This window comes from Spermophilus citellus (assembly GCF_964194105.1).
Source record: "Spermophilus citellus genome assembly, chromosome: 4".
Taxonomy (NCBI): domain Eukaryota; kingdom Metazoa; phylum Chordata; class Mammalia; order Rodentia; family Sciuridae; genus Spermophilus; species Spermophilus citellus.
Genome location: NC_138185.1, coordinates 224,519,027 through 224,542,196, shown reverse-complemented (window position 1 = coordinate 224,542,196; position 23,170 = coordinate 224,519,027). Strand labels below are relative to the sequence as shown.

At 42.0% G+C, this 23,170-nt stretch overlaps 1 protein-coding gene across 11 annotated transcripts in view; it reads right to left on the bottom strand.

Annotated features, from left to right (window-relative positions):
- PPP2R5C (protein phosphatase 2 regulatory subunit B'gamma) overlaps positions 1-23,170 on the bottom strand; it is a 147,085-nt gene that overhangs the window by 50,109 nt on the left and 73,806 nt on the right. For all 11 annotated transcript variants that reach the window (XR_014021876.1, XM_081293411.1, XM_081293414.1 and 8 more), the window contains one exon: positions 8,568-8,767. Coding sequence is in view for 10 of the 11 variants with exons in the window: in XM_081293411.1 (XP_081149537.1) it covers positions 8,568-8,767 (200 nt within the window). In the remaining variant the exon portion in view is untranslated. The remainder of the gene's footprint in view (positions 1-8,567; positions 8,768-23,170) is intronic.

Genomic DNA, 23,170 nt, shown 5'->3' with positions numbered 1-23,170 from the left:
CCTAACTGGAAATGACCCAGATGTCCCTCAACTGGGGAATGAATAAACAAACCAGCGACCTCTATCTAATGATAATTAAAATGAATCAACTCCTGGTATGTGCAATAACATGCATGAATCTTGAGCCCGTCATGCTAAGCAAGAGAAAATAGACCCAAAGGCACGAATCTACTACGACATTCTGGGAAATGACAACTTGATAGCTAAGGAGGACAGATTAGTGATGTCAGGGGTAAGGTTCTGACTACAAAGCAGCAGCATAATAGATCTCTATTGTGTGGTGGTTATGGGACTCTAAATATTTATCAAACCTCCACAAACTAGTGACTTTTGCTGTATATAAATATAAATAAAAAATTAAAAGGAGTTGTAGAAAAAAGATTCACTAGGCCAGAAGTCCCTTTGCAAAGCTTCCTGATTCACCATGTCCTTAATGTCTGAGTGATCGCTGTGTCCCAAGACTAAAGAAATACTTAAGAACTCTGCAGCTAAAGCCAGGCTGTACTGAGACATAACTGACATACAACTAACTGCACATATTCAAGGTGCTGGGCTAGATGCTTTTAGCACATGTGTGCACCTGTGAAACCCTTTTAAAATCAGATAATGAACTCGCTCCCTAAGCCTCAAACTTCCTAACAGACTTTTGAGAAAACAACATTTGTTCCATATGTTATAAAATAAGCATGCATTCCTTTTGTAATTAAAAACTATCAAAATAAAGAAAAATCTCAAAACAGTAAGAGCACATCTCTAAAAATGGATCACTGCTATTTAAAGTAAAAAAAATTATTCTCTGAATTTCAGAAAGTATATTTTTTAAATGTACCTTTGGCTCAGCATTGACGTCTGCTCTTCTTTAACCCATGCTATTTTAACTTTGGCAAAACAAAAAATGACCAAGCAAAATGAGGAAGCTGGTCTAAACCCTCTCCTGAAGCAAGATGCACACCACTGGAAACTTCCCTGAACTGCACACCCCTCAGCATTAGATGCTCTTTTCTCACCCATTTCCCAACTAGCATCAGCTTTATGGCAGAAAGGGGGGCTGTCCAGAACCCATTGCAAGTATCAGGTGTGAGAAAGAGGGTGAAGATATCCAACGTGGATTCTAAAGTGAAGCACAAGCCAACCCTCCTGGGGCCCGGAATGAGCCTCCCCAAGGACCCGGCCAACACACCCTTGGAACAGCAATGGCACCCGTCAGCTTCCAAGTCAGCCTCTACTCATTCACAGAGTGGAAAGACTAGAATGGAACAAGCTCATGCTCCCGGGACCTAACATGAATGCTAGCAGCACTTCCACTACACTTCATAAAAACTACCTGATTTTAATTCTTGGGTTTTGTTCAAAGAATGAAAAACATACGTTTACTGATTTTGTTTCTTTTTGGAAATGAGGTCCCTCTGTTTGCCTAGTTCTTTCTACTATGTTGCTCTGTTTCATTTTGAACTTGGGATCCTCCTGCCCCAGCCTCCTGAGTAGCTGCAATTACAGGAGTGCACCACCATGCCAGGCCCCTTTGTTGATTTTTGATCATGTACTGTGGTACATGATCATTGTTAAAAATTTTAAAATATACAGTATGGTTGGAAAACTTACATGATCACACTATCGAAAAGCAGCTACAGTTTGTGTTCCTCTAAATTCATTTTTATAACCCACTTATAAAGTGCCATCAATAAATCAATCTCTGGCGTGCATGATGCTGCTGTGCTGTGTGTAGCATTTCAAGACTTGCTTTCTCTCCCCAAATTTAATTTTACTTCTATGCATTCATTTCTATGCTACAAACATGAAATCACACTTCAGATCATGTGCTTTTAATCCTTCAATCACTATTTAAACTAACTTAACTATCTCTCTATGAGGCAGTTGCACAGCCTAACCAAAAAAAAAAAAAAAAAAAAAAAGTAATATCAAGGAATAAGACCTACACCACTCTGAGGAGGAGGATGCATTTTGCCACCCACTGGTGAAAGTTCTGAAAAGTCTTGGAAGTCAGCTGCTTTCTGGGCCATTTCTGAGGCCACTGAAAGGAAAGGATGCTTGAGTGGCAACTTTATCTTGGGGGCCATCCAGTTTTCCACACTGTTGCCTTTCCTCCTATGAGGCAGATGGTTGCCAAAACCTCTTTTTACTCCAGCCATTCAAGCCTGCCTGCCCAATGCAACATCATCAGTGGCTACAGAGATGGACACACCTGCTCTGGGGACGTCTTTCTCCCCAGGTCTACCATGTGATTTGGTGGGTAACAATCAGAACCCACCTCCCCAGCTACAGTAATGGTTTAAAGATGGGCAGGAGGTACATAGGCATACCAGTCCTTCCTGGAAGCCACGCCAAAGAGAACACAGCACACAGAGCAGGAGGCCTGGGGTACACTGTGGACCAAGTGGGAGCTATCCCTGTGTCTGAGAGTCCCCTTTGAGCATGCACAGTGGTGAAGGGGTGTGCCATGATTCAAACCTGCCCTCTCTCACACCAGGGCCCACACACTTGGGTCATTGTTCCTTCTCCCTAAATAACTCAAACCAAATCTGCCACTAATCTCATTTCTACCTTAACATCTGTTTGCCTGGTTTAATCCACCCCGTCCACTGAAATGTTCTCTCAGCCCCAACCCAGTTCCTTTGCATCTCTTCATACCCCAATGTGTACTTCACTGTGCTGCCAGATCATTTGGGGCAGCCCAAGGCTCCAGGCACAGCAGACTTCGGCCTCACTAAATGCTCCATCCCCAAATCTCTCTCTTCCAATGGTCTTGGGCTTGGGCGGGTTGCCCTGAGAGGCACCCTCTCCTCTGCTCCACTCCAGGCTCCTTCATAGCACTCAGCCCTTGTGCCTATCTGCTTTCTGGTTTTATCCCTTAAACAAGAAAGGGCAGACTCTGCAAAAGCCAAGACTGTTACTGAATACCTGCGTTGGAATCCAGCATTGTGCGGTACATACGTTTCCGAGTGAGCGGCGGTGTTCCATCTAGCAATCCTGCACAGTCAACTGAATGGGTAATTCCAGGGAGGCCCATCTGATGTGAAGTGCCTCTAATCGTCCAACTCATACAAACATTGATCACCATTTCCCTTTCTGAACTTCAGTTATACTCACCTGTGCCTACTAAGACTGGTCTCAGTGTGCAAGTCAATTCAGAAACTCTACCAAATAAACATGCTGAATTCAGTGGAAAAAAATGCAAGTGTATATTACTTAGAAACTTTACAATCCAAAGATGGGTGTTTTTATTAAATTTCTGGCATGGCTAAGATCAACCTGGAAGATGAGTGAAGACACAGACAGGTGCAGCCCACCCAGAAGGTCTGATTCTGCAGGGCTAGGGTAGGGCCTAGGAATCTATAGACTTCAGACAAGCTTTCAGGTGGTGCTGAGGCTGCAGCCTTTGAAAAGTACTGTTTCAGAAGAGCTGCTCTTAAATTTTTTGGTCTCAGGACCCTTTTAAACTCCTAAAAATTATTGGGGACCACAAAGAATTTTTGTTTATGAGATATCTATTGATATTTACTATATTAGAAATTAAACCAGAGAAATTTAACAATAATGACTATTATCTTTTTTTTCCTTTTTTCTTTTTGGGGGTACTAGGCTTCAACTTAGGGGCACTTGATCACAGATCCATATCCCCAGCCCTATTTTGTATTTTATTTAGAGACAGGGTCTCACTGAGTTGCTTAGCACCTCATTTTTGCTGAGGCTGGCTTTGAACTTGCAATCCTCCTGCCTCAGCCTCCTGAGCCACTGGGATAACAGATGCGTGCCACTGCGCCGGCTTTATTATGTCTTAATATACAGAATATACATTTATGAGAAATAAACTATTTTTCCCAAAACATAAATGACCCTAGTGAGGAGAGTGGCGTGTTCTCCATTCCTGCCGATCTTGTCAGCGTGAGATCAGGACCATCACTCGAGCTCCTCTGCTCAGAGGGCTGTTCTGACTGAAATTTAGGCAGGACACCTGGGAAGGGAGGAGCAGGTGGTAGCACTTCCAGATGACTGTGGGCTTCTGAAACTACATAAGGGGAGTGTGGCGGTTTGTTACAGGGGTGCTGCTACATGGATGGCGAATCTCAAGAGGGGGCCTCTTCTCTCCTACATGCAAGCCCAGTGGTGGACGTTGCCCTCTCCATGGCTCTCTTGCCCATGAATGATTGTATAATGTCATTTATTGGTCATCTGGAAAATACTGGTTCACTGAGTTACAAAGACTTTCTAAGTGGTGACTCATTTCGTGGTATCTATTAAAAAAATCCCATTCATTTGCATCACCAGGGAGCCCGAAGTTCCCTTAAAAGCTCAAATTTTATCATTGACAACACAGTTATTGTCCTTCAAGTGACATTCTCATTTAGTTTATGTTTTGAGAAAATGCTTGTTAAATATTTAAGTCTGAATAACTCATTTGTCTATTAGTCATTTTCCAGGCAAAAATGGTGTTCCCTGAACATGTGGCAGTTCCACTCAGGACACCACCGCACAGGTGCCTCCCTACCCTCCCAACTCCACTAAGCTTTGTAGCCCCAGTACTTACGCAAACCCCACAGCTCAGCAGACGGGGACTAAAATGCTAGGATGTAATATATTTAATATCGTCCTGCTTTAGCCAGGCCATCAAGTGAAACTGAGTATGTGGCTGTTAATATGCTAGGTCACCTTAGTGCCACTGCCTGGCTTCTTGCTAAGGTGCCAGAAGCTGTACCTACTATCACTTCTGGACCATCGGTGCAAATGTCAATACAGTGAAAAAGTGAAACAAGTCTTAGCATTATTATGGAAATAATTTTGACTCCACAGACCCTCTGCAAGGGTCCACAGGCCAGGAACCTCTGATCCACTGATTCAGAACAGAGAGGTTCCAGAGCTCTGAATCTGGGATCTACTGCAGGCTGTAAGGAATCAAAATGCTCTGAAATCATAGGTAAAAACTGGCACATAGATCCATTTTTCAGATTTTGAAAGGGCCAACCCTAGAATTTAACTCCTTAAACATTATTATTAAAGCAGTTTTACTTTCATTGCTTTGAATTTCTTAAATATACTGTTACTTGTTTTTTTGACCAACATTTTGACTATCAGAAAAATGTCCAGCTTAAGAAGCAAACTAACTAGAAAATTTAATTAAAACAAAAACAAAAACAATAACAGATGGATGGTTTTTGTTTGTCACACAAAAGCCTGCACAGAAATGTCCAGAGCATCATCGTGCACAGCAGTCAACCCCGAGGTGACCCAACCGATGAGTGATAAGTAAGATATAATGGTGTTGAATAAGGGAATATTATAGGGTAGTAAAATTATTTCGTTAAAAAAAAAAGAGAAATAAGCTCCTGCCACAATGGTAGCACATGGATGAGCCAAACCCCGGCTAAGAGAAAGGAACCTGTCATAAAAGATCCTGTACTGGGTAATTTCAGGCATGTGAAATGTCCTGAGTAGGCAACCCATAGAGACAGAAAGCAGACCATGGTGCTCAGGGCAGGGGCTGGGGGAAAAGGAGTGACAGCAGTGAGGACAAGAATTCCTGTAGGTGGTAGAAATGTCCTAACATTAGATGTGATGATGGCTGTATAGTCTTATATTCAAACCAAAAGCCACTGAAGTACATATTTTAAGGTGAATTAAGGTATGTGAATAATATGTTAACAAATGTGTTAAAAAAGCAACATAGCAGTCTAGTCTAGCAGACAATATATTTAAAAGGGGCATCGACAGGAGTACAGCATATACAGAGCTTCCAATTCTTCAGTCAGTGGAAATTAACGTCTCTAAAAACACTATGACCAAAATATACACAAGCATCACAGAGACACAGACCAGCCGGCTGACTGCTGCCTAGGTGACTAGCACAGCAGGCAGAGCCGCGGGCTGCAGGGCTCCTCAGCAGAAAGGACCCTGCCAGAGTCCAGCTTCCCCTGGCCAGGAGGACTCTGCCTGCGGGTGGAGGCCCTGGGGAGGGAGGGGGCCGGACTTCTGTGGTTACACAGTACAGTCCCACCCCCACCATGTTCTCTTCCATTCCACATCTCATCAGCGCTGTCTGCAATGAGAAAGAGCAGCATCAGGTCAGAGAGCCCAGCGTGTCCCTGCTCCCATTCCATCCCCAAACTGAGGACTAGGGCCAGGGAAGAGGCTGTGTTCTCTTCTGAACTTATCTCCCTGAATCAGAGCAGAAAGGAGAATGAAGTGTCCCCTGCCCCTCAGTGATTCCAGAAGATAACCGCACGGCACAGTTCTTCAGGGGACAGTGCAACAGGCCTGGAGGTATTTTCTCTCTGGACCTTCTTCCCGCCCATGTGGGCAGAGGGCAGAGGCACACCTCTAGCACTGCGGCCCACCCGCCTGGCCTGGGTGACTCTCCTTGCAAAGTACCATCATCTAATACAGTACAGCACTGCTGGCTTATTTTATGCTTGACTCCACTGAAAAATGAAAGCTTCGGGAGAGCAGAAACCTGTGCCCAACTCTATTTCATCACCCATAGAGCAATGAAATCCACTCCTCCAGGGGAGCTCAGGACAGGTCTGCAGAGGCGCTTCCGAGAGCCAGCTGCAGCACCCAAGAGCTAGCTGATGCTCAGGGCAGGGCAAATGAAGACACAGGAGGAACTCTACCTGGGAACAATCACAGTGGGGAGCAGAGGAATGGCAGTCAGGAGCATGCTTGGTTCAAGTACAGGCAGTGAACCCAACCAGGAAGACCAGAGTCCCTTCAGTCTTTGCAGACTCTTCCTTCCTGGCACATCAGGGACTCCTGGTTACAGAAATCCTTAAAAATGGATCAGTCTTTCATACAGGTGGTTTATGTATCTATAAACTTAATATGTACCAAGAAATTAATTTAAAAAGGAAATAACTTGACAACTAACAATAAGCACTTCAAATGGGGAAATAGCATATTCAACGTATGAGGCAGGGACAAATGACTTTTCAATAATTCTATGAGAAAATGAAGCCTGTATTATAAAAGAAGTCCCATAAGTATTAAAAACGTGACATGGGGTTGGGGATGGCTCAGGGGAGAGGCCTGCTTAGTTCATGTGAGGCCTGGGTTTTTGTCCTCAGAACCTCAAAAAACAAAAAAGGAAGGTGAAGTGAAGAACAGAATCATGTTAAGTTGTAGGAGAAAATATTAGAGTTTTTTTCTGTACAATTCTGGGGCTGGGGTAGCCTTCCAAAGAAAGTGAGAGTTGAAAAAGACACACCATTTCCTTGGTCCACACAAGGGACATTTTAGCATTTACTTTCTGCTCAGCACACACCTGTCACTCGTCTCCAAGCAGGAGTCAGGCAGAGGGCCACACAGCCCTGTAGCCTTGAGGCTGGCCATGCACAGCTGTGCCGGTCAGAAAAAATAACTGAAAATAATCAAGCTGATCACATCTTTTGACAAAAGACTCAATTACAAAAAGGAACATTCTTTTCATCTTCTTTTTCCAAAACAAAAGTACTAAAGCGAGAAATAAAAGTATTTTAGGTCAACAAGTCTAGTCCACTCTGAAATACATAGCTTTGGTGGGAAAAATCAGTAACTTAAGAGAGAGAGTTCAATGAAAACTAGGATTTAAAATTCCCTGTTAAGCAATGATAACTTACCAATAACTGGGGGGACTAATTTCAAAGGCAGATAAAATAATAACAATGAAAAAAAAATGCAACAGAAAACTGGAGTTTCAGCCGCAAACAACCATCCTGTGAAATGCTCAGGGCTGAGGTAACAATGGGTGGAATAAGAGCCGCCACTGACCTGCAGATAGGCAGGGAGGAGGTCTGCAGAAGAGACCTGACTGCAGGACAAGACTCTCTCAGTCACTTGGGATACCATCCTGATCTCAGGACCAACAGACGAAGGCCTTCCCAGCCAACAGGCTTGGACACAGCATGCTGACATCTGCTTGGTTCCCATCAACACTTTAACTCTGTCGCAGCATTAGAACACGGAGGGACAGTGTGCTTACTTCTAAACAACATAAGGGCTCTAGTATATTAGTGTTATATATATATATATTTATTTATTCGGTACCAGGGATTGAATCTAGGCGCTTTACTACTGAATCACATCCCTAGCCCTTTTCAATACTTTAGAGACGGGGTCTTGCTGAGTTGCTCGGGGCCTTGCTAAGTTGCAGAGGCTAGTTTTGAATTTGTTATCCTCATGTCTCAGCTTCCTGAGTCACTGGGATTACAGGCATCCACCACAGCTCCCAGCACATATGTTTTTAAAAAACAAAAAATTTAAAGAGGATAAAATAATAAATATGAATAAAAGTTCTAGTATTTTTACCCGACAGGGTAATTGTGAAGACTGAACAAGTTAATAATGCAAAACACCTGCTAGAAGGCAGCTGGTCCTCTCACTGCTATCATCACAACAATCCAGCGTGCAGCACAAAGAACACTTTCATCCTTCCTGGGACAAGCACAAATCTTGGAAAAGGAGGAGGCTTTTTCTGGGTAGTGCTGTGTTGGGCTCAGATATCTCAGCCTGTCCTGAGAACATCAGGGTCCTTCTGCAGCTCAGGGCTGGGACGCACTGGTCAGGCTGCAGTTACTTACCATATGGACTACTTCAGGGTAAATGGGCTCTGTGATCACATTCCGATTGTGGGTGATGTATTCTACCATTTCACTTAGAGCAGCTCGTTTTACTTCCTTCCACTTGAGGTCACTCAGTGGGTCGGAAACAAAGTCGAAGAGGACACAACACTGACGTAACTTCTGGGTAAAAAGCTTCTCTTGATCCGCAGGAGGAACATCTGAAAGGAAGAAGGCAAAAAGCACATTGATCTCGAGTGCCTAACCCAAAGGTACTATGACATGCCTAAGTGCTTGTTTCTTCTTATTTTGTATTAATAGAGGTTCAAGAAGAAGGAGAGAGGGTGGGGTGAATAGAGGTTAAACATTCCTTAAACAACCAGCTAGTCACTGCTCAGATCACAGGTTTTGTATGTTAAAGTAGGATTTTTCTTTCTCTTCGGTACTGGGGATTGAATCCATGAGTGATCTACCACTAACCCGCATCCTGGCACCTTTTACAATCTTAAATTTTGAGACAGGGTCTCCCTAAGTTGTGGAGGCTGGCCTCAAACTTTAGACCCTCTTGCCTCAGCTTCCAGACTTGCTGGAATTATAAGCATTCATTACCATGCCCAGCTATTTTTTTCACATTTTTAAAAATTAAGAAAAAAAGTTTTTTTTTGATACTAAGGATTGAAACCAGGAGTTTTTAACCATTAAGCCACATCCTTTTGAGACAGGATCTCACTACGTTGCTTAGAGCCTTGCTAAATGGCTGAGGCTGGCCTTGAACTTGAATCCTCCTGTCTCAGTCTCCCAGTTGCTGGAATTTCAGATATGCGCCACTGTGCCTAGCTGTTTTTCACTTTTTAAAACTGTGTCGAAAGTAAGGTTCAAAATAAATTCCCTCTAAATGCATTTATTCAACAAATACTTTCTAAGTGCCAGTGATCACACGCCTGGCACTGCACTGGACTAGGAGTGAAGAACAAGACATAAAGGGTGAGCCTGTCTGGGCTGGGGATGTGGCTCAAGCAGTAGCGCGCTCGCCTGGCATGCGTGCGGCCCGGGTTCGATCCTCAGCACCACATACAAACAAAGATGTTGTGTCCGCCGAAAACTAAAAAATAAATATTAAAAAAATTCTCTCTCTCAAAAAAAAAAAAAAAAAAAAAAGGGTGAGCCTGTCAGGGGTGTGGATCTTTAATCCATGTGACGACTGCAGAAAGCAGGTGTAGGTGAGCAGAGGACCAGAGGCAGGGGTGCTTGCACATGTGTGTCTGCTGGCTCTGAACTTCCACAGGCAGGTCAAAGGTGGCTGTCCACTCTGGCTAACTGACAAACACTTGCATCAATCTGAAGACTGTCAAACTACTAGTAAGACAACCAATAACAGCAAGCACCTTAGTGCTCCTGAGCACATTTCATTCCTCATGCTAGAGTTGGCCCGTCACACCCGTCACACGTGGTGACGGGGGTGTTAGTGACAGCAATATAGGAGTAGCAACGAGAACAATAACAATTATTTAGTGAGTGCTTACCTGAGCCAGAGCTTGTGCTAAAACTTTTATATATAAATACACACTTTTTGTCACGTAACCTTTACAGTAAGACAATAAAGCATCCAAGGGCAAAAGAAGCATTTGAAGTGCAAGGCAAGTCACTAGATTTTAGTGCAATAAATGTACAGACATGATTTCAGGTCCCACACTGCAGATTTCCTTTAAGAAACTGCCCATTTATTAAGTTTTAGTATAATATCAAAGAAAATGCCATATTTTCTTAAAAGACCATTAAAACACTTCTGTTCTTCCCAACCACGTCTTCCTACACTCCACCAAAGTGACATATAGTCAAGAATGGATGCAGGGGCAGGCAGCAAAATCCAGTCATTCCCAGCAAGCCAGACAGAGCAGACACTTGAAAAATAGAAAACAATGTCACTCTTCTCACTCAAGCTGTTTTGTTTTGGAAAATATGTCCATCTTCATAAAAATATTAACTTGTTAACACGTGGTAGGCTTATTCTTTTAAATGAATCATATTATTAAATATATATGTTAAAATTTTCTCTGGTTTGTTGAAAAGTAAGGTCAATATTGATATCTAACATCACATGAACAGGCTGGGGCTATAGCTCAGTTGGTAGAGTGCTTGCCTCACATGCACAAGGCCATAGGTTCAATCCCCAGCACCTCCCAAAAAAAAAAAAAGAAAATAACATCACATGAACAGAAGCTTTGGGATCCTGAGATCTACCGCCCTACCACAGCAGGTTGAATGACCCCCTCCCCCCCAAGTTTTCCTCAGCAAATGTGCTTGTTCTCAGGCCATGGTTCCTTCCGCTTCTCTTGCCGTTTCCTGTCCTACTGATGGCCAGTTTCTGTTTAGGTGTATTCTATAGGCCTTTCCTTACTTCCTAGTTACAAAGGAGACACCCTCATTGAGCATCTGCCTCCTGCAGCTCTAAACAGCAACCTTGCTGGTGGCGTCCTTGACTGCAAGCTCCATGAGCGCCATGGAACCTACTGCTTTTGGTCCTCGGAATCCCTTACTGCCCAGCATGAGCCTGGCTGACAGGCACACAGACACTGTGACCTGGACAGCCCACAAGCCCAATCCTCCTGTCACAGCCTCCTTATTTGCTATACTGCATTCAGAGATGAGCAGCACACAAGCAGGCATAGGGTGGCAGTGCACTGGCTTTTTAGAAATCCCAAGATCCAACACTGGACCCTAAATACTCCAGGTATTCCAGTGACTGTTCGACCATCTTTAGTGCACAGGGCCTTTGTGAGAACAGAGTTTCTGAACTGCCTCCCTGCTGGGAGGTCCTCTCTATTCCACGCCTGTGCTCAATTCCAGTTTGCCAGGATCCCTCAGTGAGCTCCCACTTGTTGGTACAGCCTGTCTACCTGGAACCTGTCTCTGGCATTCTCATCTTCTCCGTACTGTGCAGAGAACCTAGAAGACCACGGTCACCCCAAGGACCACCAGCACCCTCATTCAGGATCTGCCTTTGAGGAGTTTTCCTTGCTGAGTCCTTGGCAAGGATGGTATCGAGATGGTACCCTCAGACCCATCTGAGACAGGGACATGCTGAGTGATGAAGAGCTTGTCCAGTGCTGCTCAGTGACAGGGCAAGGGTACACATAAGATATGCCTTGTATTTGGGAATGGAAACCCAAAGGATGCTGTGATCACTAGGGTGAGATCAGTAAGTTTCAGAGACCTCAGAATGCCTGGAAACCATCAACTGCTTTTAAATGATAAAAGTGAAAATGATATTCAGAAAGCTACTGTGATTAAGAAAGAAGAATAAGCTATTTCTTTCTATAATATTTCTATTAAGATGATTTTAAAAAGCAAGTAGGTCTCAACTCTCTAGAAATTATCTTAATTCTCCCAGGATCCCAGCAGTTGAGATGTTATTGTAATATTTTTATTTATGGTCTACAAATAGATTTGTCATTACAATCTCATGAACTGTTCAACTTCCATTTGGCCATTTAAAAAATATTAATGTTAAAAAATCTATAACAATCTAATTGAGCATGGAAATGAAAAAAAAAAAACTGCATCCTTAGGTCATATCAAATATTTTCACATTTCAAAAAAATGCAAGTTAGCCCTCTTTGCTTCTGGACTGCCATGTTCTGAGCCGCTTTCCTCTTCCATACACCATGAAGTTCTGCTCACCTTGGACCCAGAGCCACAGAGTCCGCTGTCTACCGAGACCTCTGAACACTTTGAAGAGTCCAAGAGCATATGCAAAGTCCGTAGTCAAGGAAGATTCGAGACCAACAACAAAGTCTCATTATGGGCCAGGGTTTCGCCACATTCTTCAATTTTGGAGGTAAGAGTTCGCTGATTTTATATTGTCTTATGATGCATGAGCTAGTTGGCACTTCCAAAGTCCCTGAACAGATCAAGATTAAACTCACTGAACTATCACAAGAACCACCACCTGTTCCAAAATACTGAGATATTGTAAAGCAGGTAAAAAGACAATTTGCAAAGAACTAACAGAATTTTAGGAGAAGAAAGCAAAACAAATAAAACTCCTAAAAATCAAAGAATAGACAAGGAGCTTGACAGATTCAGGAAAAAAAAGGGCGGTGAGGCTACCAAGAAACCTTTAAGAGGCAAATTTTGAGAAGTTCCTACCTAAACTGAGTGCTGATGCTAAAACTGAGAAAGTCTTTGTGACAAATTATCAGAAGATGATGACTTACGAAAAACAGAAGTCAACCCTTTTCAGGAATAACGCACACAATTCAATTTTATTTGTTAACTATAGCAGTGTATTTAATTCAACTCCAACCCATGTATTGAGTGTGTGTTGAGAGCCACAGCCAAAGGGGCCACAGCAAACTTCCAGCTGCCAGCAAACTTCAGACTGTCAGCTGATGATTGGCTCACAGAGGCCCCAGCAACATCTAGCTGATTGGCTCCTCTGCGGTGATGTTCATTGGGCTGTTTCCCTGCCCTTCAGACTGCAAAGCTGATGATTGGCTCACAGCGGCCCCAGCAACATCTAGCTGATTGGCTCCTCTGCGGTGATGTTCATTGGGCTGTTTCCCTGCCCTTCAGACAGCCAGCTGATGATTGGCTCACAGCGGCCCCAGCAACATCTAGCTGATTGGCTCCTCCACGGAGCTGCTCATTGGGGGACTTCTTTGGCTCCGCCCACACGACCCAGCCAATCAGCCTCAAGAGCAGGAGGATTGTGGGAGGTGGTGAGGTACGTGTGGGTGAGAGGCTTGTGGGAAGCCGGTGGTGGCAGTTGGGCTCTGAGGGTTTTTTCCTGAGGAGCTGTTTTATTTGGTGTTTGTAGTTCTAAAAATAAAGTTCGTTTCTTTTGACAAGTGGCTCCTGAATTATGCCCAGCCAGACTGCAGCATTTGGTGGCTCGCACGGGGAGCGACTGAGGGTAAGTAAACTGCTCGCCCCTGAGTGCAGGGCGAGAGGATGGGTAGCCATTCTAAGTTTCCTGTTTTGTTTTGCTTCATTTTTGTTTTAAGTTGCCTGTCCCTGGAGATGAGTGAGACGGAAGAAAAACCGCTCACATCTGAGGAAAAACTATTTGCGTCTGAGGAACAGATAGGGAGAAAGGACGGATGCACATGTCAGGAGGATAGAAAGGCTATAATGAATTTTTATTGTTCCCTTTTTATTTCATTCTGTCTCGGTTTTGTTTGGTGTTATCTTGTTGGGTTGTATTATAGTAGAAATACGGGAACAGAAATTAGTAAAAAACAAACAGAAAGACTGTTAAGCAAATTGTTAGAGGAAGGAGGCTTCCCAGTAAAATCAAGAGCAGTCAGGGCATACGTTGATACAATACAACAATGTAGCCCATGGCTTTTTTTTTTATTTTTTTAATTTTTAATATTTATTTATTTTTTCTTAGTTCTTGGCGGACACAACATCTTTGTTGGTATGTGGTGCTGAGGATCGAACCCGGGCCGCACGCATGCCAGGCGAGCGCGCTACCGCTTGAGCCACATCCCCAGCCCCTAGCCCATGGCTTTTTAAGGAAGAGTTGTTAGATATATCACAATGGAACCATCATGGTGAAGATTTAAAAAGAATAGAAAAGAACAACCCAGGGACTCTGCCAGTTGGCACATTGCCATTGTGGACGTTCGTATTTGGTTTGCTTAGTCCAAAGCCTTCAGTTCAGACAAAGGTAGAGGAAGGAGAAGACATATTGATTCAAGTAAAAGAGAAGGTCTCTCAAGTTAGTCAAAAGAGGAAAAGATTCAAGTAAAAGAGAAGGTCTTTCAAGCTAGTGAGACAGAGGAAGGAAGTTTAGAGCAGAAAAAGCCATCAGGGGAAAAGTTACAACAGGAGACTGCTAATAACACCTTTCTTTTTTTTAAAAAATATTTATTTATTTTTTTTTAGTTATTGGTGGACACGACATCTTTGTTTGTATGTGGTGCTGAGGATCGAACCTGGGCCGCACGCATGCCAGGTGAGCGCGCTACCACTTGAGCCACATCCCCAGCCCCTAATAACACCTTTCTATCAGAGAGTGTAAGTGTCCAACCAACAGCACCACCTCTACAGGAGACTGCTACTAACAGCATTCTATCACCAGAGGGCATAAGTGTCCAATCAACAGCACCACCTCCATATGCTATGGTCCTCAAGCACCCTTCACTGTAAGCTTGGTCGAATCCATTACCAACTTAAACATGACGCCAGCAGATTGGGCTAATATTTGTAAAGCTGTGCTAAATGGAGGACAATACCTGTTATGGAAGGTTGCCAATGAGGAATTTTGCAAGGAGACGGCTAGGCGAAATGCAGCAGCTGGTTATTGTCAGAGAAATCTAGATATGTTGTTAGGAAAGGGACCTTATGAGGATCGGCAGCAAAAAATTGCATATGATCCTGGTGTATATTTACAAATTGCTGTAGATGCAGTTAAGGCATGGAAGACTTTACAAGGACATGGAGGTTTACAAGGTCAATTATCTAAGATAATACAAGGAGCTAATGAACCTTACGCTGAATTTGTAGATAGGCTTATTCAAACAGCTACCAGAGTTTTTGGGAATACAGAACAAGCAATGCCATTAATAAAACAACTGGCTTATGACCAAGCGAATCGTTGGTGCAGAGATATCATTAGACCATGGAAACAGGAAGATTTAAACACATATATTAAATTATGTAGAGACTTTAATGAACAAGAGCAAGTCATGGCAGCTGCAGTAAAACAGGCTTTAGATGCCAGAGACATTAATGAACAAGGGCAAATTGTGGCAGCTGCAGTAAAACAGGCTTTATATACCAGGCCAAGAACATGCTACAATTGTCAACAAACAGGACATTTTAAAAGGAATTGCCCCATAGGAGGAGGGTTTAACAAAACTAGGTATCAAAGGAGTAGAATACCGGGTATTTGCCCACGATGCCACAGAGGGAGACATTGGGCTAATGAATGCCGTTCTCAAACCACCATAGAGGGTACTCCATTACATTGGGCTAATGAATGCTGTTCTCAAACCACCATAGAGGGTACTCCATTATCAAAAAACGAACAAGGACAAGGTGTTTATCCACAATATAGTGGACAAAGGCATCGGGCTCCGCTGCCAAAAAATGGACAGGGGGCCCCAAACCACAAATATACGGAGCACTGGAGGAACCCAGCAACCCCATCAGGGTAGTGACCAGGACACATTGTCCATCAGATCCCTCATCAGACAAACCAGAGGGAGCGCAGGGTTGGATATCTGCGCCTCCGCCCCGATCAGTACTAACTCCAGAGATGGGAGTTCAAATCATTCCCACAGGGGTAAAAGGACCTCTTCCCAAAGGAACAGTAGGCTTATTATTGGGACGCAGCTCTTCTACTCTAAAAGGACTTTTGATAAGTCCTGGGGTAATTGATCCCGATTATGAAGGTGAAATAAAAATTATAGCCAGTTCTCCAAAGGGTATATCCATAATTTCACCAGGAGATAGAATAGCACAGTTACTAATAATACCAAGCCTACATGATAAATTTTCCAGTCATGCTGTAGAAAGAGGTTCCAAGGGATTAGGCTCCACAGGTGTAGATTGGGCTATGCTTTCTTTAAATTTAGATTCTCGCCCCATGCTAAAACTAAATATTCAAGGACATGAATTTAATGGGCTACTGGATACAGGTGCAGACCTTAGCATCATCTCTCGTCAAGAATGGCCAAAACATTGGCCATTACAACAAGCCACTCAAACGCTTTGAGGCCTAGGAGTGGCGACTAATCCCGATAGAAGTGCAATGGTATTAGATTGGAAGGATCCTGAAGGATGTGAAGGAACTATACAACCATATGTATTGGATCATCTTCCCGTAAATTTATGGGGACGAGATGTCTTAGATCAATTAGGTTTGACATTAACAAATAATATCAATCAAAATGCACCCACTATTATGGCTATACAAGGTTTTAGGAAAGGAAAAAGATTAGAAAAACAAGAACAAGGTATAGTAGCACCAATACAAATAGATCAAGGAACAGACAGACATGGGTTGGATTTTCACAAAGGGCCACTGAGACAATAAAAATTACATGGAAATCAGAAAGACCAGTATGGGTTCTTCAGTGGCCCTTGACTAAAGAAAAGATACAAGTAGCCCATGATCTGGTCAAACAACAATTAGTGGAAGGACATATACAACCTTCTGTATCTCCCCATAATACTCCCATTTTTGTCATCAAAAAGAAATCTGGTAAATGGAGATTATTGCAAGATTTAAGAGCCATTAATAATGAAATGGTCATTATGGGACCTGCTCAATCGGGGATTCCTCAATTGTCTGCTTTGCCAAAAACTTGGTATGTTTTAGTTATAGATATTAAAGATTGTTTTTTTTCAATTCCAATTCATCCTGAGGATAGTCCACGTTTTGCATTTACTATCCCTGCACTGAATCATGAAGGTCCTGATCAGAGATATGAATGGAAAGTACTCCCTCAAGGGATGGCTAACAGCCCAGCTATGTGTCAAATTTATGTTAATAAAGCAATCCAGCCACTTAGAAATCAAAATCCTGAACTAAAAATATTTCACTATATGGATGATGTGTTATTGGCACATAAAGATAAAAACACATTGCTAGAATGTTATGCCACACTTACACACTTATTAAAAAATTATAATCTAGAGATAGCAATAGATAAAGTACAATTAAATTTTCCAATTAATTATTTAGGAGTTCTATTATCCTCAACCATGGTCCGTCCACCAAAAATTCAAATACGAGTAGATCAACTCAAATCACTTAATGACTTTCAAAAGTTATTAGGAGACATAAATTGGATAAGGCCTTATCTAGGTATACCAACAGGAGAGTTGGGACCTTTATTTGATATCTTAAAAGGTCCATCAGATCCAAATTCACCCCGCATGTTAACGCCTGAAGCAAGAAAGGCATTAAAAATCATTGAAACATATATGGAAAATATGCATTTGGATAGAATTGATATAAGTTTGCCTTTATTATTTATTGTACTACCAACAAAAAATATTCCTACAGGAGTATTTTGGCAAGAAGTTCCATTATTATGGATACATTTATCTTATTCTCCTAACACTATTCTTACTAGGTATCCTGAGGCTGTAGGACAATTAATACTCAAAGGAATAAAAACAGCAAAGGGAGTATTTGGAATTTCTCCCAATAAAATTATTACTCCATATACTATGAATCAAATTGATGAGTTAGCTAATGAGTTAAATACTTGGGCAATAATCATGTGCAAATCTAATGTTTCATTTGATAACCACTTGACATCTAATCCTTTATTGTCTTTTTGGTCATTGCATCCTGTAATTTTTCCAAAAATGACAAGAAAAACACCTATCATGAATGCTCCAGATATATTCACTGATGGGTCAAATAATGGTACAGCAGCAATAGTTACACCTGATCAAACTTTTACATTTTTAGTACCCAAACAATCAGCTCAAAAGGTAGAGCTTAATGCAGTATTACAAGCTTTTGTGATGTTTAAAGATTCTGTATTTGATTTATTTTCTGATAGTCAGTATATAGTTAATGCTATAGTATCCCTTGAAGATGCTGGTAGGATTTCCCCTTCTTCTACTGTTTTCTCTTTGTTTTCCACTATACAAAGTTTAATCTGGGACAGAAAACATCCATTCTTTATAGGACATATCAGGGCACATACAGGATTGCCTGGAGCCCTTAGTTTGGGCAATGATTTAGCAGATAAAACTATACATGACATACATATTTTCTCTACACTAGAAGAAGCTATAAATTTTCATAAAAGGTTCCATGTCAATGCTAATACTTTACAAAAGCGTTTTAAAATAACTAAGGAACAAGCTAGACAAATAATAAAACAATGTCAAAATTGTGTGACCTTTTTACCACAAGTTAATCTTGGAGTCAATCCTAGAGGATTGATACCTAACCATATTTGGCAGATGGACGTCACACACTTGCCAGAATTTGGAAAATTAAAATATTTACATGTTACAGTTGATACTTCTTCTGGATTTTTGATGGGCTCCCTTCGTGCCGGAGAAAAAACTAAAGATGTTATAGCTCATTGCTTACAAAATTTTGCCACTGTGGGCATTCCAAAACAGTTAAAAACAGATAATGCCCCTGGTTATACTTCTACCTCTTTTAAACAATTTTGCTCATCATTTGGCATTACTCATATAACAGGAATCCCATACAATCCACAGGGACAAGGCATAGTTGAAAGAGCTCATCAAACTATTAAAATGTACTTATTAAAGCAAAAAGACGGAATTGGGAAGGGGTATATATTCCCCAAAGATAAACTTAAAATAACCCTTTTTACTCTAAACTTTTTAAATTTGGATTCATCAGGACTTAGTGCTGCAGAAAGGCATATGTGTCCAAAAAATGTACATAAGCCCAAGGTACTTTGGAAAGATATTCTAACAGGACAATGGAAAGGTCCTGACCCAGTAATTGTCTGGAGTCGGGGGTCTGTTTGTGTGTTTCCACAGGAAGAACAGCAGCCGATTTGGATTCCGGAGAGATTAACTAAAGTCCTGACCCAGTGATTGTCTGGAGTCGGGGGCCTGTTTGTGTATTTCCACAGGGAGAACAGCAGCCGATTTGGATTCCAGAGAGATTAACTAAAGCGATTTCTACAGACCAAAAAGATGATGATTTGGCTCAAATCCATAACAGCTGATATCCAAAACTCCAATTTGGCTATCCTTACATCTGCGACAGAACCAGGATGCTTTTTTCAATATCTATTTTATTATTGCCCTTTCCCATATCAGAAAGTTCTATTTTGTTTTTTAGCTCATACAGACCTAGGTTAATGTTTTGCTGATCAGTTCTATTTTTTTTTTTTTTTGACTATAGAGTTTTTAAACATTGCAATGGAGATTTCACCTGTAAAAAGTTATAAGGCCTTTACTATTATGTTATGTGTTGTATGTATTATATTATGTGTGCACACTTGTGTTTTGTGTTATATGTTTGAATGTACGTATGTCCATATATCATATATGAGGAGCGCTCATGAAAAAATGGATCCAAATATTTTTTTTTATTCACGTGATTTAAATGGTTTAATTTAAATTGGGTAAATAACTATTAAGAATTGTTTTAATATGTAAACAAAAAAGAAGGTTAACAGATCTGTTTGTTTACTTTCACCTTTCCTTTTCATTATATTTAATAATTCTCTTCAAGATAATGTAAATTGTTAAGAAAATTGTTTTCTTTTAGTGCCTTCTGGAATGTTACATAATTTTTTCTTTAGCCGTTATTGCCAGAATTCCTATCTTCATCCCAGTGCCAGTAAAGACAATGTAAATTGTTAAGAAAATTGTTTTCTTTTAGTGCCTTCTGGAATGTTACATAATTTTTTCTTTAGCCATGATTACCAGAATTCCTATCTTCATCCCAGTGCCAGTGAAGACAAAGATAAAACTAATCTACAGTTTCTGCAATAGCCATCACTGAACTGCTTGCAGAACTTGCCTAAACTATGTGTCACTTGTATGCATTGTGAACTCACTTGTATGCATTGTGAACTATCTGTTGGTGCAGCGACTTGTGGTAGTGTTGGAGTATTTTTACTGATGATGTCATCGGTGGTACAATTTTTCCAACAAGAGCCATCAATTGGCTTGGTGTATCTTCCTCCCTTCTGCTTGTCATGACAAAGACCTCTCCACAGGTGTGGCTGTACTGGACCGGTAGTCAATGACGGGTAAGATCCAATTACAATGGTACCAACCTAAGACAGGAGGCTGACGCCCTGAGGTCAGCTCATCCGAAGACGGGTAAGGACCATATGTAGTATTGGACAACCTAAGGCAGGCACGGTCCCCAAGCCACATGCTTGTTGTTTAAACAGAGAGGGGGAGATGTTGAGAGCCACAGCCAAAGGGACCCCAGCAAACTTCCAGCTGCCAGCGAACTTCAGACTGCCAGCTGATGATTGGCTCACAGCGGCCCCAGCAACATCTAGCTGATTGGCTCCTCTGCGGTGATGTTCATTGGGCTGTTTCCCTGCCCTTCAGACTGCCAGCTGATGATTGGCTCACAGCGGCCCCAGCAACATCTAGCTGATTGGCTCCTCCACGGAGCTGCTCATTGGGGGACTTCTTTGGCTCCGCCCACACGACCCAGCCAATCATCCTCAAGAGCAGGAGGATTGTGGGAGGTGGTGAGGTGTGTGTGGGTGAGAGGCTTGTGGAAGCCGGTGGTGGCAGTTGGGCTTGGAGGGTTTTTTTCCCCGAGGAGCTGTTTTGTTTGGTGTTTGTAGTTCTAAAAATAAAGTTCGTTTCTTTTGACAAGTGGCTCCTGAATTGTGCCCAGCCAGACTGTAGCAAGTGTGTTTCACCATTCATTTTTAAAATCTTAAACCCAATACATTTTAGTAAATAAAAATTGCATTTGATCAACATCTTAAAAAAAAAAGAGTCTATTTTCTGCTGTGTTAATAGGACAGTAACACAGGGGAATAAAAATGGATGGAGGTGGTGGAGGAATGGGCTTTACATCTTAATGGATTCTGATTTTTCCCCAATGCTGGGCTTTGAAGCCAGGGGTTGTCTTTCTCACTGAGCTACATTCCCAACTCTTTTGATTTTGAGAAAGGGTCTCACCAAATTGCCCAGTCTGGCCTCAGACTTGTGATCCTCCTGCCTCAGCCTCCAGAGCTGCTGGGATTACAGGCATGTGCTTCTGCACCCGGCTGATTTCTTAACAGTGCAAACATTATTAGAAACACCTAACATCTGCCCAGATTATTTCAGCATCCCCCAGTTTTCATTAATTTATTCCTATGAACTTGAGATACCACCCAGTTTTTCAGGATAGATCTTCAATGAATACCCAGGAGAAAAACATACATACTAGGGCCTCTGAAACAACAGAGGTCAACAAAGATGGTGGTGAGGGGGAATGAAGGGAAGAGAGAGGGGATGGAAATAGGAAAGACAGTAGAATGAACTGGTCATAACTTTCCTACGTTCATATATAAATACACGCCAGTGTAACTCCACATCATGTATAACCACAAAAATGAGATCCTATTAGCATGAGTTACATTCTATGTATGTATAACATGTCCAAATACATTCTGCTGTCAAGTATATCTATGAAAAACAAATAAAAACACATAAAAAAGAAAGATGGTGGAATAAGAACAATGTATAAAAGCCTATCTATGGAAGGGAAGCCTGTCATTCATGAGTGATACACAGTTATGCTCAACAGAAGCTACCCTTGAAGTAGGATGGGCACGTCCATTTCTAGATTTGCAAATGTTTCTGGTGCCAGTGTGCAGAAGGGCAGTGTTCTTACATCGCACAGCACCAGACTGAGACACAAGGACCTGAGCTGGCTCCACTGAGGCAGAGTGAGCCCTGGACTAGCAGGACAGGGAAAGAAAACAGCAGTGTTCCTACTAATATTTTCTTCTATAAAAAGCAAGAAATTAATGTAATAACATTTCATATACAAATCAGCACACAGTAGATTACGATTGGGCAGATGTGATCAAGGGGGTCTGGAGACCACTGCTAGGCAGTGAAGAGCCACTTGGGCTTTTGTCAAGGGTCCTAAGTGGCCACTAATATCACAGCTGACATCACAGGATGCAGAGTGGCACAGTTTAGAGGTCACTCTTTCAACATATGGCACTAGGACAAGTAGTACACAGGGACCAGAAAATGGGGTACGGGGGAAGAAGGAGGAAGAAGGAAAAAATGGATTATTATATACAAAAATAAAACAAACTGGAGGGTTACAGACTTAGATCTGAAAGGCAAAACCATATTGTTTTAAAAAATAATATAGAAAGGTATCTGGTTAGGTGAACAATCAGAAAGGGCCGGGTGTGGTGGCGCATAACTGTAATCCCAGCAGCTCGGGAGGCTGAGGCGCTAAGCAACTCAACGAGACCCTGTCTCTAAATAAAATACAAAATAGGGCTTGGGATATGGCTCAGTGGTCGAGTGCCCCTGAGTTCAATCCCCAGTCCCCCCCCCCCCAAAAAAAAAAACAGAATCAGAAAGGACTTCTTTAGACACAAAACCCAGTAATCATTCAAAACCAATCAGTTGGACTGGGCTGGGGTTGTAGTTCTGCGGTACAATACTTGCCTAGCATGTGTGAGGCACTGGGTTCGACCCACAATACCACATTAAAGTAAACAAATAAATAAAGGTATAAAAACAAACAAGCAAAAGCCAATCATGTGAACTATTCTAAAACCAAACACTTTCAAGATACCATCAAGAATGGAAAGGCGAGTCACAGAATAGACTTACTTGAATACATGTAACCACTAGACTCAGATCCAGAATATAGAACTCTTCCAGTCAATCAGTTAAAAACAAACAAACAAAACCCCACAGAACATCAACAGGGAAGTAGATACAGTCTTAATCAGGCTCTTACAAATATATCTACATGGTTAATCACATGGGACAGGATCGCCCCTCTCAATGACTAGAGAAATGCAAATTAAAACCACAATGAGACACACCAGTCACTCAAGAGAGTAGTACACACTCAACAGTGTGCGAGGAGCTGAGTGCACACCATGCTAGTGGGCTGCAGAGCTGGGAGTTACCCAGCGGTACAGCAGACATCTGTACAC